At 32.5% G+C, this 18289-nt stretch overlaps 1 protein-coding gene across 11 annotated transcripts in view; it reads right to left on the bottom strand.

Annotated features, from left to right (window-relative positions):
* Window positions 1–18289, bottom strand: part of SGCZ (sarcoglycan zeta) — a 348739-nt gene that overhangs the window by 11721 nt on the left and 318729 nt on the right. For all 11 annotated transcript variants that reach the window (XR_004306978.1, XR_004306979.1, XR_004306977.1 and 8 more), the window contains 2 exons: window positions 10003–10075; window positions 120–243 (listed from right to left, as the gene is read on the bottom strand). Coding sequence is in view for 8 of the 11 variants with exons in the window: in XM_032444281.1 (XP_032300172.1) it covers window positions 120–243; window positions 10003–10075 (197 nt within the window). In the remaining 3 variants the exon portion in view is untranslated. The remainder of the gene's footprint in view (window positions 1–119; window positions 244–10002; window positions 10076–18289) is intronic.

The raw sequence follows: 18289 nt of genomic DNA, 5'->3' as shown, positions 1-18289 counted from the left end.
GTATAAGCGAGTCCAGAATGCTTCTTGTATGTTTACCATGCTGCTGAATAAATGATCCTTGCATTATTTGTTTTAAGCTGAACAGGGCAGTAGAACATTTTTCTACCAGCTGAGCTTACCTCCCCTTCTGTAGACTGTAAATGCAGTTCTTTTCTACACGTAGCCTTTAAGTCTCCTGCAGCTGCATTGATTTGCACTCCCCTGGGTGCTTCCATCACCAAAGATCTAGTTGGAGATTCAAGTCTGAAAGATAAAAACAACCACTGAGAAAAAATACTCTGAATCAACCAATAAATAAATAAATAAAATAAAATAAAATAAAATAAAATAAAATAAACCAGACCTAAAAACTACAGTACCACAATGCATGTAGATACAAATGTATTTTGAAAGTTAATGAAGCGGAAGTGAGTTATTTTACATACACATGAGTCTCTCAATATTCTCTGTAGTCCAGAAAATAAAAATAACAAGTCTGTGTTTAAATCTATTCCTGCCTGGGACAGCATTTAGGCTTGTACTGATATAGGGGTGTCTGCATACTGATATTTACCGATACTAAAACTGAAATGCAGGTATTTACAATTACATGTATGTCTGTGAGTGCTACTGTAATGGCAATTTAATAACTAATTTTTGTTAAGTGACCAATGTCAAATGTTTATCTCAACGAAAATTAAGCAAAACACTTTAACAGTACTAAATAATAATGTAACACTCAATAGAACAGCTTTGCCTTCACAGGCTTATTCATATTTCATGGGGATATAGCAGCATTATGTATGAAGAAAAGGAAGAGAGTTGTATATCTCCATTACAGTGGTTTTTTTGCATGCCCTTCTTCTGTTCTTCAAAATACTCATTATGCTCTTTAACACTGATATAATAGGGTCAAACTACATATTGCCGGGTCTTGGTATCTCTCCCTTGTGCAACTATTATTGTTCTAATCCTGACAGATTTTCTCTTTCTTTCTGTACTCTATACTCAAGATTCTCAATTATGGTTAGTGCAGAACTAAGACACTTTCTCATCTATATTCTCTCTCAGAATACTATGGATTTCTCTTGAATGGAAAGAACCTTAGTAATTTTTTTGATAGCAGTAGTGTTCACAGTCTGAATAGGAAAGGTGATCAGATGTATTGAACTGGAAAACAAAACAATGGATTCTGGATGGGAAAAGCGATATACTTGTGTAGCCCTGTTAGGAATGAGACAAATCTTTTAATCTATTTGTATCTCAGTAATATAATGGCAGAACACAGTTCTACTTTACCTGAAAAAAGGCTCTTTGTAAGATAAAATATGTTGGTGATAGAAATAGCTAGAGTAAGCAGCTCAAAGAATACACTGCATTTCCCTCTTAACAAATTGTATTCTGAGTGTTAGGTCAAATATATTCAAAAGTATAATGAGATACTAGGCATGTTATAGATATAAGTAGTTCATCAAAGAATTTTCCTATAGAAAATCCCAATGAAAGGTCTATCAGGCAATGGAATAACAGAATTTCAGCTAAATTCAACTACTTTTTTTTTTCTTTCTTTTTTTTTTTTTTAATTAGTGATGGATAATTTGAAATCAAAATGCCATATTTGCACGCAAAGTACATCAACAAGACAGTGTCTGTGAAATATGTCTATTCATTATGTGTACATCACTCACATTTAATGGGAGGGAAGGTGGAAACACAAAAAATTACTTGATAGTACAAAATGAGACGATTAAAAGCAGGTGTTCAGGTAAATCATTAGTAGAAAAATCTGTACTTTGTACATGCTAAGCCTTTTTTTTTTCTTCTTCTTCTTCTTGACTGTCTATATAGGAAAAAGTTAACAGAAGGTTTTTGTGCTTCTTTGCATCAGGGAAGAATATGAATATCATGAAAATAGAATAAAAATATCATAAAAATTTTAATCACGAACTTCAGTGTTTTGCAAGCGGTTGTCTGATGTGAACTTCTGGTGGCTATAAGACAATAGAAAAAGAGATTCCAAAACTTTTTAGGCCCAATTTAGGGCCCTTTTCAGGCCTAATTTAACCATTGCTATAAATCAAGAAAACTTCATTATGTACAATATTACACACTATGTAACAAATATTTTTTTGTTATGTGTCTTAAAAATTTGCTGGGAGGGTGTGTATAGCAGATAATGCTGGTGTAGAAGTTCCATGACAATTTAGGTCAGACTTCTGCAATCCAGTCAGCATACACAGACTTGAATTGCTTGACTTGAATAGTACTCTGATGACGAAAGAAAAAAAAAAAAAAAAAAAGGAAGCCATATCCAAAAAATGCCTGTCATTTAGGTTCTATCCATAATTTTCAACAACATTTTCTGTGATTTATAAACTAATTTCTCAGAAGCTTAAGCATTTCCCACTGATTTCAGCTCCCATCTTCTAATAATTAGGATAAAAAATGACCAATAGACATCAGAAGTTTTCTAGTAGTATGTCAGAAAAAGTCTATTCAGGAACATCAAACAAAAATAATTTATAATCTTGTTTGTAAAATAAACATTATTTTTTTTCCAAAACACAACAGTAGTATAGTTGTTCCCTTCTGTTTCATTATTGTTTTATTATCTATCTGAATTTTAATAGCCTCCAATTTGTTTAAAATGAAGACATTTGGAAAATTAATTTCTGAAATTGAGAAGAAGTTGTTAATATCAGACTTTGCTATACTCTGGAGAAGTTTCTTTTTCAGGCAATAGATTTTTTATTTTTTTTTTAAATTTAATTTTAATTTTTTTAGCAGTTTCCTGAAATCAAATATTTTGGTAGAAATATCAGTGAATGGTTGATGATCAGAAAAATAGCTTTTAAAATACTACCCATCTATTAATAAAACTGAGTCCTTGTATCTGTTTTACAGTTACTAATGTACTTTTTCTTATTATTATTTCTCAGAAGCTATACATCTGACAAGTGACTTAGTTATGCAATATTTTGCATGCTACTGGAAACAGAAAAGCCTATACAGTAAGAGACTATTTATTCAATCATTTGAGATAAATTATATTTGATATGCAGCTTTTTTAAAATATTTTTGTTATGTTTCTGAAAGCTCTAATCTCTATTATAATATGATTGTAACAGTCCGTGTTGCAATTTCATCCCTTTAAAGAAAAGCATGTTACTAGAATAGCAAACCAAGAATTTGCTTTCCTTTCACATTTATTGATAGCCTGTTACACTGCCATTTACTTCAGTGAGAGAATCTTAATTGTACAATAAAATTTTGCTTTCCTAAGCAGGAAACAGCTGTGATGGAGAAGGTAACTAGTGCTATTAGTAAACAGAATCTACAACACTCTAAGGAAAGATGAAGAAATGCTTAAAACAACAAATAATATAATCTGTCTGTTCTCTACATATGATGCAGGGAGATCTATTCAGAGTGGAGAAGAGCTTTTTTTCTCTTTAATTATCAATGGCTAATTTGAGAGATGAATTTTAGAGGATCAAAGCTGCATGAATTTGGGCTGAATTCATTAAAGCATTATTGCTTAAAAGAAAAAGTTTTGAAATATTTTGAGTATATTCCTTTGAAGGTATTAAAATATTTCTCATTAGAGGTACAGAAACGTTTATTTTCATCCGTTATTTTCTGTTTACAAGTTGACCTAGATTGTATTAGAGAAAAATAATAGTAAAAAAGATACAAAAGGTTTAATTTTAGGTTTTAATAAATAATTTAGATTTATTTCTTGCACATCCCTCAAACTCACATGGGATATAATTAATCTATGATAATTTTGCTCTGTTGACTAGCAGAAGGTATTTCCTAAAATAGTAAGAAAGAAGATTCCCATGTGCAAATGTGAATAATTTGTTTCATGTCTATCCAGTCCACACTATTTAGCAAAATGACTAATGTGAACCTCTAGTAATCTGGAATTTGTATTTCAAAAGGAGGATTAAAAAAATACACTGTCAACTAGAGAATGCACATGTAATACAGGCACGCATTTCCCTCTGTGTATCTTGATATGTAAGGTTCAAGAGATACTTCAATACTTTCAAGTACATACATAATATATGAAGATGGGCTTGCCAACAAAACTTGGTAGTTTTTTTTTTGTTTGTGGTGATGTTCCAAACAGTTGTTCCAAAATTTATTAACCCTTTTTTCACTTCTATATAAAATGGTACTCCCAAACCCAAAACACCATAGAATTCAGTGACTTTCTCCTATTCCAATGAAATGATTTTGTTTCAAATTGGAATTAAGATTTTTTTCACAAAACACTTCCCCCCTACTTCTAATACTATTAAAAGAACAGTAGGCTTTTTAATGTTCAAGGAAACTTTGAAATTGAAAAAACCCTTGTCTGCTGAAGGACAGAAAGTATTGAACATTTGTATTCTCAGACAGTCCATTTTCTGGAACTTGGGTAGCAAACTCCAACAGCATGCATAAAGGATTATAGATATTAGAACCATTCAAACAGAGGATTCTTGATTAGTTCATTTTGACATCATGATAAGAATGTTCAGAATATAAGACTTCATTCATTTCAATCTCATTATTTACATATATATGTATGAATAAAAATAGTTTTGATACCTTTATACCCTATACAAGTTGCATGTGATTCACTGCTAGAAGAGTTATTTTTTTTTCTGAAGCTTACTGTGTTCCAATGTTTTTAACCAAATGTATGTATTTTCAGGAAGAAATCAAAGATTTTGTTGAAATGCAAGGGAAGATGTGCAGGCCTTGTGAGTCTTTAATGTCATTCACTGATCATCAGATAACCTTTATCAAAAGGCAAAATTCTCATATCTTCACAGGAAGCTCTCTATATGTGGGGAAACTAACCTTTAAGGGCACAGTTTGGCTTTCTGTATTTTGTGACTTCACAGCAAGACCTTAAATAAGAGAAAGTTAAATAGACACCTTATGGAATAGCTAATAGCACAAACTACTAAATATCAACATAACCAGTTTTCTACTCATAGACAATACACTTAAACAAAGAGGGAACTTTCAAGATTTAAATTAGAACAGCATTCAGAACAGCATTTGCCATTATATCCATTCTCTACATGTTACTGACTGTGTGTCAGCATGACTTTATTACAGCTCCTGGAATTTTCATTAAAATCACCTTGCTGGATTCAAATCTGATTTCTAATTGCTCCATACATGGCTCCAACCTCAGTTCAACAAGACTGCATTATAATAACAACATACAAAATAAGAGCATTTTAATTTTAGGTGACATAGATAACAAATCAGATAAATAATTTCCTGACACAGGTAAAAAAAAAAAAAAAGATGTTAACTGAGAATATATGTATATTGTTACTGAGGAGGAAAAGGGAGGAATCCAAAGTATTGGAGAGTTTTTCTCAGTGATGTTATTAAAGGACCAGAAAAACTGAAGCAGCATAAGGTAAGGTGTGCTGAAGAGAGCAAATCTTTAAAACAAGAGCTTGATAGTATAATCAGGTGATGAGAGGAAAGTTAAAGAGAAATCAGAAAGTTAAAGAGAACTCAGTGCATGCTTCTTTCATAGAGAAATTTAATTAAATCTTTAAATAAAATTAATCCTGTAGACACCAGCTTTGCAATCACCGATCAAGGTGGAAGGAAGGATTTGAATTATACAACCCCATTATATACCACTTACGTTTTCTTTAAATGCACACTATTTTATTTCTCATTAGATATGGCACTATATCGAAATCCTTACATAGAACTTGATGGGATGATCTACTTAATTCCTGTTTTCCAGAATATCAAATACCTTATTGAGGGAAAAACATTTCTTTGGATTGGCACAATCTAGACACCTTCTATTTCACTCCAATTTTTACTTATCCTCAGGTTGTTAAGAATTATTTCCTTTAAGAATCTTTCTAAATAACATTGCAAAGCCCTGCATACCAATGAATCCAGCCCGATAGATCTGGCCTACTAGAATATTCCTTTCACCTATTAACTGCTACTTTTACTAATCTATCAGGCCCAAGGAATTCATATTCCAGATCGAAAAGTTCATAAATTTTGGTTCTTTGACTTTGTTTTCATGTTTAGCTCATGCAAAGACAAGAGACAGAGATTAATTAGTACCTCATTAATGACATGAAATTCAGTAAATTTTGCTATCTATTATGACAGCAGTACTTTCTTCCTTTGAATCCCATCTCCCACTGGAGCATTTTTCCTTCTCCTGAGTGAAATATAATTATCCTCACTGAATACTAAAGTAAATTGCTCTGCTAGTTCAAGAGCCTATTCTATCTGAATAGGAACTAACATTCTTAACTTATTTCCTTCTTATCTATTTATTTCAATGTCTTTTGCTTTATATACACATATAAAATCATTTGTAAATAAAGCTGATTACACTGTGTCAGTTGTCCTGATTTTCACTACATCAATCACAATTTTGTACAAACATGTATGTGGAAAAATATCATTTTTTTAACAGCTGGTCAACTGTTGTTTTCAACTAATCAAATGTGTATTTTTGTAATACATATACCCAAACACTGAAATAATTATTTGAACACTAACCATAAATTCTAAAAAGATACATATTGAATATTTTCACTCTATTAAGAACTAATATTAAGAAGGAAGAAAGAAACAGAGGTCCTTAAAAATAACATATGAAATAAGATGGGTTTTTTCACTCTATTTCATCTTCTCAGTTTTGATGAAATTTATTATTTCATTTTTGCGCATAATAGATGAGCAGAGGACTCCCTGTTCTTTTGTTACTCTCTGTCTGCTCTTAATTTATTGTCAAAATTCCTTTCTGATGCATTCTATGGTTTTAGGGTTTTACAGAATACATACTTTGTCCTGTTAGAAAACTGCTATTAAAGTGACACAAAAGAGAGTCCTTAAGAAACCATGAGGCAACTCAAATTGAAACAGACCCCTGGTACAAGATTCTGAATTCTTGTCAGACTTAAAAGTAGAATCCTACTAGCTGGGGTCTTCCTTACTGCTTGATCAATTTCCACCTCATTATGCTCAGCATTAGCTTGCAGGATTACCTAGTAGTCAATAGTATGCAAGGCTTGACAGAGAATTAAAACTATTAGATTTGATTTGCAGTAATCTCCAGAGAGCAACAACAAAGTAATTTACTCCCTTATTAAGAAGGTTATTGAGGTCAAAACTATCAGCATTTAACTACTGTATCCCTCTTTTATGAATAGATATTACCTATTATTGCACCATGTTTTAATGCACTGTTAGACTAAACCCTATATTTGTGGGCCTATCATATTGGTGGTTTAGTTTCCCTAACTGTGTTCTTGTGAGAAAAGTTAGCAAGAGAAATATGAAGATTAAACTATTAAAATACCAGATTTTTTCCCTTTTCTAAGGCATGATTCTTTTATGCTCCTTATCCCAGTTAATGAAAGTCAGATTTAATTAGTTTTTGGAGTTTCAATGCAAAGGGGCTTACCATCTTTCACAAAGGATTTTGTATAAAGTGTTTTCTGAAAGCAAAACCTTGTTACTTATTATTTGAAAATGTAAGATGTGAACAAAGTGGTTGGGCACATAGGAAGGATTTTTTTTTTCTATCTTTTTAAATCTTATCTGAATTGCCTTTTTATACAACATATCTTTTATTATCATATATTACAGATGGTTCTTTGACTGAAGACTTCAAATTCTGGATATAGAACAAGGAGTGTCAGAGACGTTAAGATTCAGAAATTTGGATCTAATATAAATCATCATCTTTCTGGCTTCTCGTCCAGAACAGATTGAGCTAAAATTCCAGAGGTTTCAGCTCAAACACTGTGAAAGTTGTGTTGCAGTTGAAATTTTACAGTTCAGTTTCATTTGCAGCAATCAAGGTTGTCAAGAATTTCCACTTTTTAAATTCAGCAGATAACTGTTTTACAAATCCACTGTCACAAATTTTATTCCAACACCTATTTTTTGAATAAAATATACCCATATCTTGATTTCTGATGCTCATTATTTATATTATTTTTCTCTCATGTCACCATTAACTTCAAAAATCCCCCCCAAAATATACTATGTTTAAAGTCTTCCAGTGTTATTTGCTGGACAATTTGACTAAGTATATTTTAAAACCTTAAACAGTGAATGGACCCAAATCAGAACACTGAAACTCTATTATCTACACTTTTCAGGCACTCTTTGGCATGTAGCATGAGACAAAGACCAGCTGCATTTAGGATGCAACTATTCTGTTTTGGAAGGTAAAATCATTTCAAAATGTCCATATACTTTTATTAACTGGGCCTTAGGCCAGAAAATGGCATCAATATTTGTTTTGATTTATTTCAGCATATTTATCAGACAATCATTTCAATTGTAAATCATTGTTTTCCGACAACACAATTTAAAAGAGCAAAACAAAACAAAATTTTTTTGTAATGTATTTTTAAAAAATATTTGAAGATTAAAAAAAGTATGCGATAACTGGAGTTTTCAAACTTATATATGATCTGAGTGCATTTTACTGTCAGAAACAATCATACAAATATGTCATTACTTGTAGTTCTTGAAAGTTACAAGCTAAAAAAATGGTTTGCAGGTTACCTTCTAGAAAGCAAAATACCAAGAATTCTACCCTAATGGTAGTTGTATTCATTTCAAAAAGAGAGTATCACTGAATCCCAGCTAACACGTAGTAGCACATATGTACAAAACCTTTCAGAATACACTGTATATGGAATATAATAATAATAAAATAAAAATTACACATATGCTAGTTCTGCTTGACCAGACAGCAAGGGTTGCTGCTTCATCTATTTTGCTTGAGTTGAATCCATTATTAATGACAGACAAAAAACTGAATGAAGACTCAGCAGAATTCTTGTTAATTAAGTCTATCTTGGAAAAGTGAGATGAAGGAATGGTGGAGTTGGAAAATATACAGCAGCAATAATCATTGTGCTAATGAATAAAGCCAAAAGGCAGGAGTGGTGAATCTCTGAAATACAAGCTGCGCAAGTAACATTAGGTGGTTTTAACTCAATTAATCCTGAAGACACAGGCCTTTCTGTTTTACCATGCATTTACATTTTGGCATCACTATTTAAATGTCAGAAATAATTAGACAAAGCATGGTCTTCACATTCTTTGAAGTATGAAAAGTTCAGCCTCTTTCCCAATGTTCTGGGCTTCTCAAAAAATTTGTCTTCGTGGGCAGCTTCTTGCATATGATTTCTGCAATGGTCCTTACTTGTCAATGACCCTAAATAGCTTTTCAAATATTAGCAAGGACATTTAACCAGAACTTCCCCTGCAATGCTAGGCAAGTAAAACAAGAGATAAATAAGATTTAGAAATCTTAGCAGAATTCAAACAATAACCTTTTCTTACCACGTTTACAGAGAGAAACACAAGAGAAGACCTTTGATTTTCTGTGATTGTCCTATATTCTGCTTATTTGTATTAACTACAGATCAATATTTACTGGGGCAAGTGTATGCACTTCAAGATAAAACTTGCACTGTATAGATTTCTAAATTGTATCTTTCATGGTGTAGAGATGTTTTAGTAAGCTTTAGAGTTGATTTTTTTACTGTTTACTTATTCTAACACTTTTGAATAAGTGTAACATACTCATTATTGCAGTTTTATATTTGCAAGTGTAGATTAACATGATAATGATTTTTTGAAGTGTACACTTGATGCACTCAAAAAAAATCCCATCAACTTTGAAATACCATTTAAAAAACAACAACAACAAATTGTTTATCTAGATATATACTCAATGACAGCTCAAAAGAAAATAAAATGTGCATCTGATGATATTAAACAGTGCTGTTGTCAATTAATCCTGAAAATGTCTGACTATTCAGGGGAAGTATACTTGAGGATTCTGCTACAGGAGACAAGTTGTTTCAAAAAGTAATGTATTTTACATTTTGCATAGATAGGCTGTATAAATCACTACACACATATTTGCTTTAAATCAAGATGTAATTAGTTTTGAAGAATACTTAATATTAAAACAACACTTTGAACAACACCTACTTGAGGTCTTGGGAAGGTTCTGCTCTGATATGGGGGGTCTCCACGGAGTGTCCAAACACTGCCCCTTCTGTTCCTAAAATACAAAAAGAAAATAAAGTATACTTTATTTCAAAATTAAAATGCATAAAAATAAATTTAACTTGCCTGAGTGCTCATTTTAACACTTTATAGATAACTATCAATAAAATCACACTTTTAAAGTAACTACTCTTTTTAAATGATGCTCATCTTGATTACTTAAATTGAGGTCCCAGTCTTTCAAAAGTTTCCATCTGAAGTTGCTAACCTAAATCTCTGACACATCTCCAGAGTCTCTTTCCATCATGGTTCTCAAATAGACTTATTTGAGATATCCTTTGTGGATTGTTTGGTTTATTTAATTTGTTTTAAAAATTTAGTTTTATTTTGGTAGGGGACTGTAAATTTACACATTATAAAGTTAGCATAGGCATGGTGTAATAAAAATAGCCTAGAACTATAATGCAAAAGGCTTTTCAATGGACAATAAATACAAAAGAACTGAATAGAAATATGTCTAAAACAAGTGGTTTGTTTACATTGTATGCCTAGAAATAAGAAAAAGGAAATTTTCTGGCATAATTATAGTTGATTGTTAAATTTGCTGGGAAAAGTAACATTTTCTTTTGTTCTGACCCCTGAAACCTATTAAGAATATGCAAACAATATTTCTTAATGGCTTCACAAATAATGCTTCTGTAATTGTTTCAAAAATTTAAATACAATTCTACATTTAAAATTATTTTAATATTTAAATATTTCACAATATTCACACAACCTTTAGAAAATTAATCCTACCAGGAGCTGGAACTAGAATAAAAGAATGTTTAATCAATACAGCTTTACAGTGTTCAAGAGAAAATATCCTGAACAAGATGTCCCAGAATATAATTAAATGTGAGAGTACATAAGGCAGAAAGTCATTGTTATTATTCATCTTCTAAGATCCATTTTCATAAAACAAACAAACAACACCAACAAAAAACTTCATTGTCAAATGCTCTACTGGAACAGAGAATTCAAGAGAGGAAGGAGTGAGTTCTGAAAGAAATGAAGTTTTAGGGTTTCATCTCCAGAAAACAATGCATATTATAAGTATCTTAGCAACGCACACGGAAAGCAATTTCATTACAACTGAAGCTTTGAAGATGTCACAAGAAAAGAAGCAAATCTGTGTGCTATAAACAAACAATGCTGAGTGTTCTGAAGAACAAGCAGGAAAAAAAGAAGCATTTCTTTATATATAAAAATATTCATATAGGCACTAAGTAGGATCTTCTTTTTGAACCTGACATTTCCTGGCAATTTTGCTACCTTTAAGAGACCTGTTTAGTAATATGCTTATATAGCCTGAATTCCCTTTACTCCAAACTGAAATCCCATCTATAATAGCATGCAAGACTTCCAATGGAGTTAAAGCATTAGAGTGGTTCTAGATCCCATCCAACTCTTTAATAGCATAATTGAATATCTACAAAGCAAGGGCTTTTTGTATTTTTGAAGGTGGAAATGGGATATGAAGATGCAAATAACTGAGCAGAATAGCAGCCTTATGAGAAAACCACATCTCTAATGTTTGAAAGAAGAGAATTAATGTGAAGATATACAGAATAATGATGGATCGGGCACCAAATGAATCGGAAGTGCCACAGATGATTGGCAAAAACTGATAAGAAAATAAGTGACAGCTGTTGCTAAGCTACTGTTAACAGTTTTATATTCAGCAGCAGTTGTTTAAAATTAGAAGCCATTTTCCCACCTTACGAAACTGAAATTTAGAAAGAAAGATGGTCTTGTTCAAGCAGACTGCACTATTAAAAGACATAATCCCACTTGTTTTTTTTCTCCTTGTTTGCCATCAAATCTGAAAGCATAACAGTTCCCATGGTAAATACTTTATGCATGAAAAATAAGCTCACAACTAGGAAGTTCAAGGAACATCTCCCTTTTACTTTACACTGGAAGAAATGCAGGAAACTTATTTCATTTTTAGGAAGGAAAATGAGAAAACATCCAACCAGAATATGCTGCAGTAAAATAGTGGGATCAAAAAAAGGGACTGTAGAGTAAATGGGTAACATGGATAAGTATCACTTAAAGATACAGAACATTAGATAAACTATAGGAAGGTGCCCTTTAATTTGTGTTTTATTATATAGCAACTCTGCTTTTGTGGTACTCCAGTCAAAAGTTAGATCACACAGTTCAGTATTGCACAGTTCCTATTGCTTAGGAAACTGTTCTAGAAAAACGTAATTTATTTGTGTGTGTGAATAGTACTTATATAACAATACAAGTCAGGATTCAAAGTGAATAACATGACTTTTTAAAGGAAAAACTGTATTTTAGATGTTTAGTTGCTCGCAATTGTAAATTATTATTATTAATTTTTTTAACAGAAATAACAGAAGAATATAATAATTGTATTCCCTGACTTACAGAGTCACAGCCAAGACCTGCTTTGAGATGAGTCAGATTCTAGACAGAGATTAAGATAAATAAAAAAGACTTGAACCTTCAAGCCCTTTCAAGTGTATCTCAAAAGGAAGTAGTTAGGGGACTGAACTCGAATGTGAGTTAGAATGGATTGCTACAGAAAGTGAACCCTTCAGAGGAAATAAAATAGCAAGGGCACTGAGTATGTGCAAAGGATGTAAAATCAAAGCTGTAAGTTTAACTGAATAACATTACTCCAGCTTCCAGTTTCCATTGGAAAGAACGACTTAAGTAAAGACTTTGCTAAGGGAGAAACATCTGTGAACACAATCTACTGCTCAAAGAGCAGCCTCTATAGAGTTTGCTGGAGAAAACACAAAAGATGCCAGAAGTCCTGATCTGCATTTATAGAGATAATTCTTTATATATAGCAGTTTTATATACAGCAGATGTTTAAAATACACTTTTTTTTTTTCCTTTTTTTTTTTTTCTTTTTTAACACAAAGCAGGTCAAAGTAATCCCTTCAGCACAAGCAAAACTAGTCACACATTCCCAATGAAACCAGAACTGAATAGTTAGAATTCAGATTGACTGATGTAAACTACTAATTTCTGCTTCATTTACTGGTCACTGAAATTCAGGCTTTTGGGAAATTGTGACTTTCATAAAAAGAATAGAATTACATTGTTGGTACTTGGTGCTGGATTTATATTCACTTGTGTATATGTACATGGAGGCAGTGTTGTCATTTATATAATAATCAAATGATCCTTGATTTTAGAGTTAGATCACAGATCAAGACTGGAACTTTTTAATGACGTAATATCTGAAAGGCATGATAAAAAACAGCTTGTATACTCTGCAAAAAGATTATAGGCTAAAGAACCAATGAGTCAGGAATCAAAAACTAATAAGTTATTTTGCTGAGAAAAATCCACTGTATATTAACATTAACCCACTCACATTATTCTTGCAAGCAAATCACCTCAAATGTACTGACAATGGATTTGTATAGCATTTTGACGTGCTCAGATTATGCAGCATTGCAGTAGCACAGGCACCGCTGAATCTTACTGCCTTGATCTTTCCCTAGGCTTTTTGGAAACAAAAGGTGAATGTGATGAAGTGCAACAATTTGGCAAGTGCTAGACTTAATACCAATTTGTCCCCTGAGTTACAGATTTTAAGAAAGAATTTGTAAATTATTCATCATCTTTGAGACTTGCCATTTGACTCATTTCAAATTCATAAAGTTAAAGTAACCACGTTTCACAGAAAAAAAAATATAAGTATTTAATCAAGATTGCTTTACCGCTGCAGAGACCTTGAAAACAGACCCTATATTCTAAAAGTTTAATTGCTATTAAAATAGCTCAGTTCTTAATTCTTTTACCATACATACACAGCAAAAATTTTAGAGTATCTTTATGGGATTACTTAGCTACTGTTCAAAACTAAGATCTTGGAAATGTTGATCACTGCCAGACTGAAAATGAAACGGAGAAATGTTCATCTAGACTGATTAATAATCACAGAAAGACCACAAAAAACATTAGTCTTTTCTTTGTTAAATTTCCAGTTATTCCAATTGCACAAATTGGAATCAGAATGCTTTGGATCACATGTTGATTGTGTAGCTCTTCAAGGTTTTCAATTTTAATACATTTCCTACAGAAACATACAGAACTAGAATGAAAGCAGATAGGGTTGTTCTGTGGCAATGTGATTGGTGTTATTTTGTCAGTCTCAGCAGCAAAATTGGCTAAGACTAAAAATCAAAGGTTTCAGGTATGGTTTTGATATGGCCACACTAGAGGTATAATGCAGGCAGAAAGATGCAGTACTTAGACACCTGACTCTAAATGCAGCTATTCACATGTAAATTAAAGTATGGGCACCAGGCAATTGAAGACTTCAGAGATAAGCCATTGTTTAAAAATAATTTGTGAAATGAATGATTTAGTTTTACTCAAGGACCTTGAACATGACAAACGTTTGATGCATATTTTCTGCATAGAAACCTTCCTTACATAAAGACTTGTACTAAGCCTTTAATCTAGGTAAGAAATGTTACTTCTTCAATAAATTCATTGTCTTCAACGTAATAAATTTTGATCAAAGCAAATCCACACACCAGTGAATAATTCTTAAGTTGCAATAAAAATCTCCTAAAGTTATTGTAACTTGGACTGAGTACAAATACTTTCTATATAGTGTCCTGGTGGGCAGTAAACCCCAATTAGGCAGATCTTGCAGTGCAAGTGAAACTATATTATGTCTACATATTCTGTTAACTTACACATACTTGCTTGAAAGTTGGCAACCAGAATCTATATATGGCCAACACTTTACATAATTTACTATACTGAAAAAAGGGAATCACTCTGGGAAAAAAAAAAAAAAAAAGAAAAAAAAGAAAAAGAAATTAGCATAGTCATAACATAATTGAATTTATATTTTTCCTGTACGATGCATGACAGATAAATATGAAAATAGAAAGGATTGACAACAACCATTTTCTTCTTTGATAGTCTCCTTGAAAGACTACCAAAGCTAGATGTATTACATAGATTTAAACTTTATGTTTGAATTTCACAGTAAATACTTGTTAAAAAACAGAAACAATAATTTATCTTCCTAAAAAGAAATGTTAGTCTGGATTTGTTGAGTTTTGGTTTTCTGTTTGTTTGTTTTTCTTAAAATTATGCAAAGAATTCAGAATTCACAGCAGTGGAAAACGGTAGAAGTCGTTGTCCTTCAAAAAATTTAATTTTAAATTATATTATTCTTGTATTTAATTGTTCGAAAAAAAAGGGAGATTGTTTTCAGTTGGTTTTAGAAGTGGTCCCTAAGATCTGAAAAGCATAAGCTTATACTCTAATAAATACTTAATCAGTAACAAATTAGAATTGTCATTTCCTTGATGAAAAATGAATGAATCAGTGTAAAGGACAGAACTGTTTTTCTTTTGTTGTCTCAAAGCTTGCTTCATGAGGCCTTTCTGATGATAAGACTCTGACTGGCGACTGTTAACTATCTAGGAGGGTGAATGGTGGGTGTTATTGCGCCATAGTGTTTCTGCTTAAGATTGAAAAGATAAGCAGAAGCAGGACGAGCAGTCTTCTTCAGGGGTGCTGCTCGAAGGATCTGACCACTGCAGAAGGCAATAATGCTTGAGTCTGGCAACAAAGACCCCCCTCCTTACTGGCTTATCTGTGGGCCAGGAATGTCACAAAAGCTGGTTTTAAACCCTTTTTCAAAGTGTGTTTGCCTGCATGTTTGGAAGTGCAGTGTTTGCTTGAGATACATTCCCAAAAATGCTGAACTGTAATCCTCAAACTTCAGAGAAGAAGAAAAAAACCCCACCGAAATGGGGGATAAAAGGCCCTCACTAAACTGGGGACTTTGGAGACAAACTCCCAAAGACACCTTTGATGGAGAATTCCCTGAGGGGAAAACCTCGTCGGAAGAACCCCCGAGGCTGGCTTGCTGTGGAGCTCCCTGGCTGTCTCCCATCCCCTGCGGTGATCAGACGAGTTCCTGAGATCAACGGACCTACTGTGTACCTCGCTGGACCCATGGTGGTGGCTATCTCTTGCTCTCCGCAAAGACTCCTTGCTTATATTTCCTACTTTCCCTATTGCCTACCTTCCCTTCCCCACCTCCCTAAAAGCAGCTAGGACTTTAATCAGTCGGTTAGACCAACATTTGAACTGTTGCTTCTTAATCTCACACCGAGTATACATATATCAAAGAACCTTGCCTCCCTCCTGTAAATTAGAGCGAGACAATCAGTGAATGAGAAGACTATCAAATAGTCAGTAGCTCAGTAACCAGTGGACTGACCTAGAATATGAAAGAACAGGATATGAACTTGGAAGTCCCACATACAAAATGAAGGCCTTAAATACTCAAATTACTTAAACACTTGAACTTAATTTTCACTAGAAGTAAAATGTGTTGCATTTGTATGGAATATTAAGGAAAAACTGGTATCCTGCAGAGGTAAATGTGTGAATGAAAAATCTATTTCTCTCCTGGTTTCAAGAGCAACTAATGATATTACCTGATTTTGAACTTTCCTAAGAAGTCTTATTATGTACTGCTTCTCAACTATATAGACAGGAATGTTAATACAGTTTCCTTCAAAGTCTAAAACAGAATTCTATATCTCAGTTATTTAATAATTTTAACTTGGTAAAAAAATATAATCAAAAGTACAGTTTTCTGGCTCTGCCCTTTCTTAGCTCCTTGAATACAATAAATAAATAAATAAATAAATAAATAAATAAATAAATGTACAAAGTAACAAAGACCTTTCAGGTGATCACCACCATTTTCTACTTTAGATCAAAAACAACTCCTTTTTGAGTGAAGATCCAAGTTGGCTCTGATTAGCAGCTGATACGTAGTATTACTAAAAACTGGAATGTGAATTATATATTCTGTCTTCCTTCAAACTGTACAAAATTACAAAAATATAAAAATGTCAAAGACAAGTTATATAATCCCAATTAGCTACACTGTTCTCATTTCTGTACTTCTTGCCATTTCTACCTTCAGTCATACTTCTACTTCTCTGAGATACCAGCACTATCTACTAACAAGTAAGATTTTATGTTCTTCAAAAACGCAATCTCAAAATGTTGGAATCTGAGCTGCAGAACGTGAGTGTGACTCCAACATCATTAGTTTTCTAAGTAATGTTCACACCTTACAAACATGTAAGAATAGAGATTTGGTAGAAGAATCTACAAAATGTGAGAAAGAACATTTCCAAAGGAAGCTTTTTCATATGCATGTCCTATACGCATTCACTTCTGCACTTTACATTACCATTACCACAGCATAATGAAAAGTTGTTACAATTATGCGATAATTACTGCTGTGTTCTTACGGTTTACTTGGCTTTTATTTATGCAAAAGGAAACCATGAAGCAGTAGGGCTATTATCCAGGTTTTTAAAATAGATCTACTATATCTTTTTTACTATATAGCAATTAGAGTGCCATTGATATATTTTAATCAAATATTTAGAAACTGTATTTGTTTATCCTGTAGAGGGCACTAACACACATAGAAAATATCTATTGTATAGGAGTATATAGTGTGTATTTAAAAAGTCACTGCAAAAATGACTTTAAATATTTTTGAATTTGTGAAAATATGTAAATGTGAGAAGAATCCTCACATGTATTTTAATAATGCTGAAATAGAAATGCATTTATATAGCACACTTTGTGCCTGTTTAACTAATATGAAACAATCATTACCATCTTAAAATACTAGAAGTCATAATTTATATTTTTGTGAAATATGAGAAATACCAATTCTTCACATTTTTTAATTAGATATTAATACTAGTTATCTTGGTTATCACCTATTAAGACTTCTTTTTATTCCCATGCTTTACTGATGTTTTGTGTTCCTCTCTAGAATAAAATTATTCAGCTGAATACAACACATTCAAGCCCAGCAAATAAACAAATTACTTACTTGGATTTGCCCTTGCTGCAGTATCAAACAGAAATTCTGCAGATATTTAGGAGAAGGTGAATGTATAACAATACCGTTGCCTTTTCAGAATATTCCCACCTTCAAGTCAGCACAAGAGTGAAACAAGCCTTTCAATTTAGCGACCAAATGGATGCAGGGGTATTTCATTCAATAAATACAATGGCTGTATATTAGCAAAGGCCATGTTAGCAAATGTGTATGCATGATCTGTACTGTATTAATCACTAGAAAAACTGCATGTTTTCGGCAGAGGACAAGATATCATTGCATACTGCAACGCACTAAAGTTGGCCAAGTTACACAGGCTTCCTCACA

This window comes from Coturnix japonica, chromosome 4 (assembly GCF_001577835.2).
Source record: "Coturnix japonica isolate 7356 chromosome 4, Coturnix japonica 2.1, whole genome shotgun sequence".
In the NCBI taxonomy this organism is placed as follows: Eukaryota; Metazoa; Chordata; class Aves; order Galliformes; family Phasianidae; genus Coturnix; species Coturnix japonica.
The sequence above is the reverse complement of the archived record's forward strand: the minus strand, read 5'-3'. Positions and strand labels throughout refer to the sequence as shown.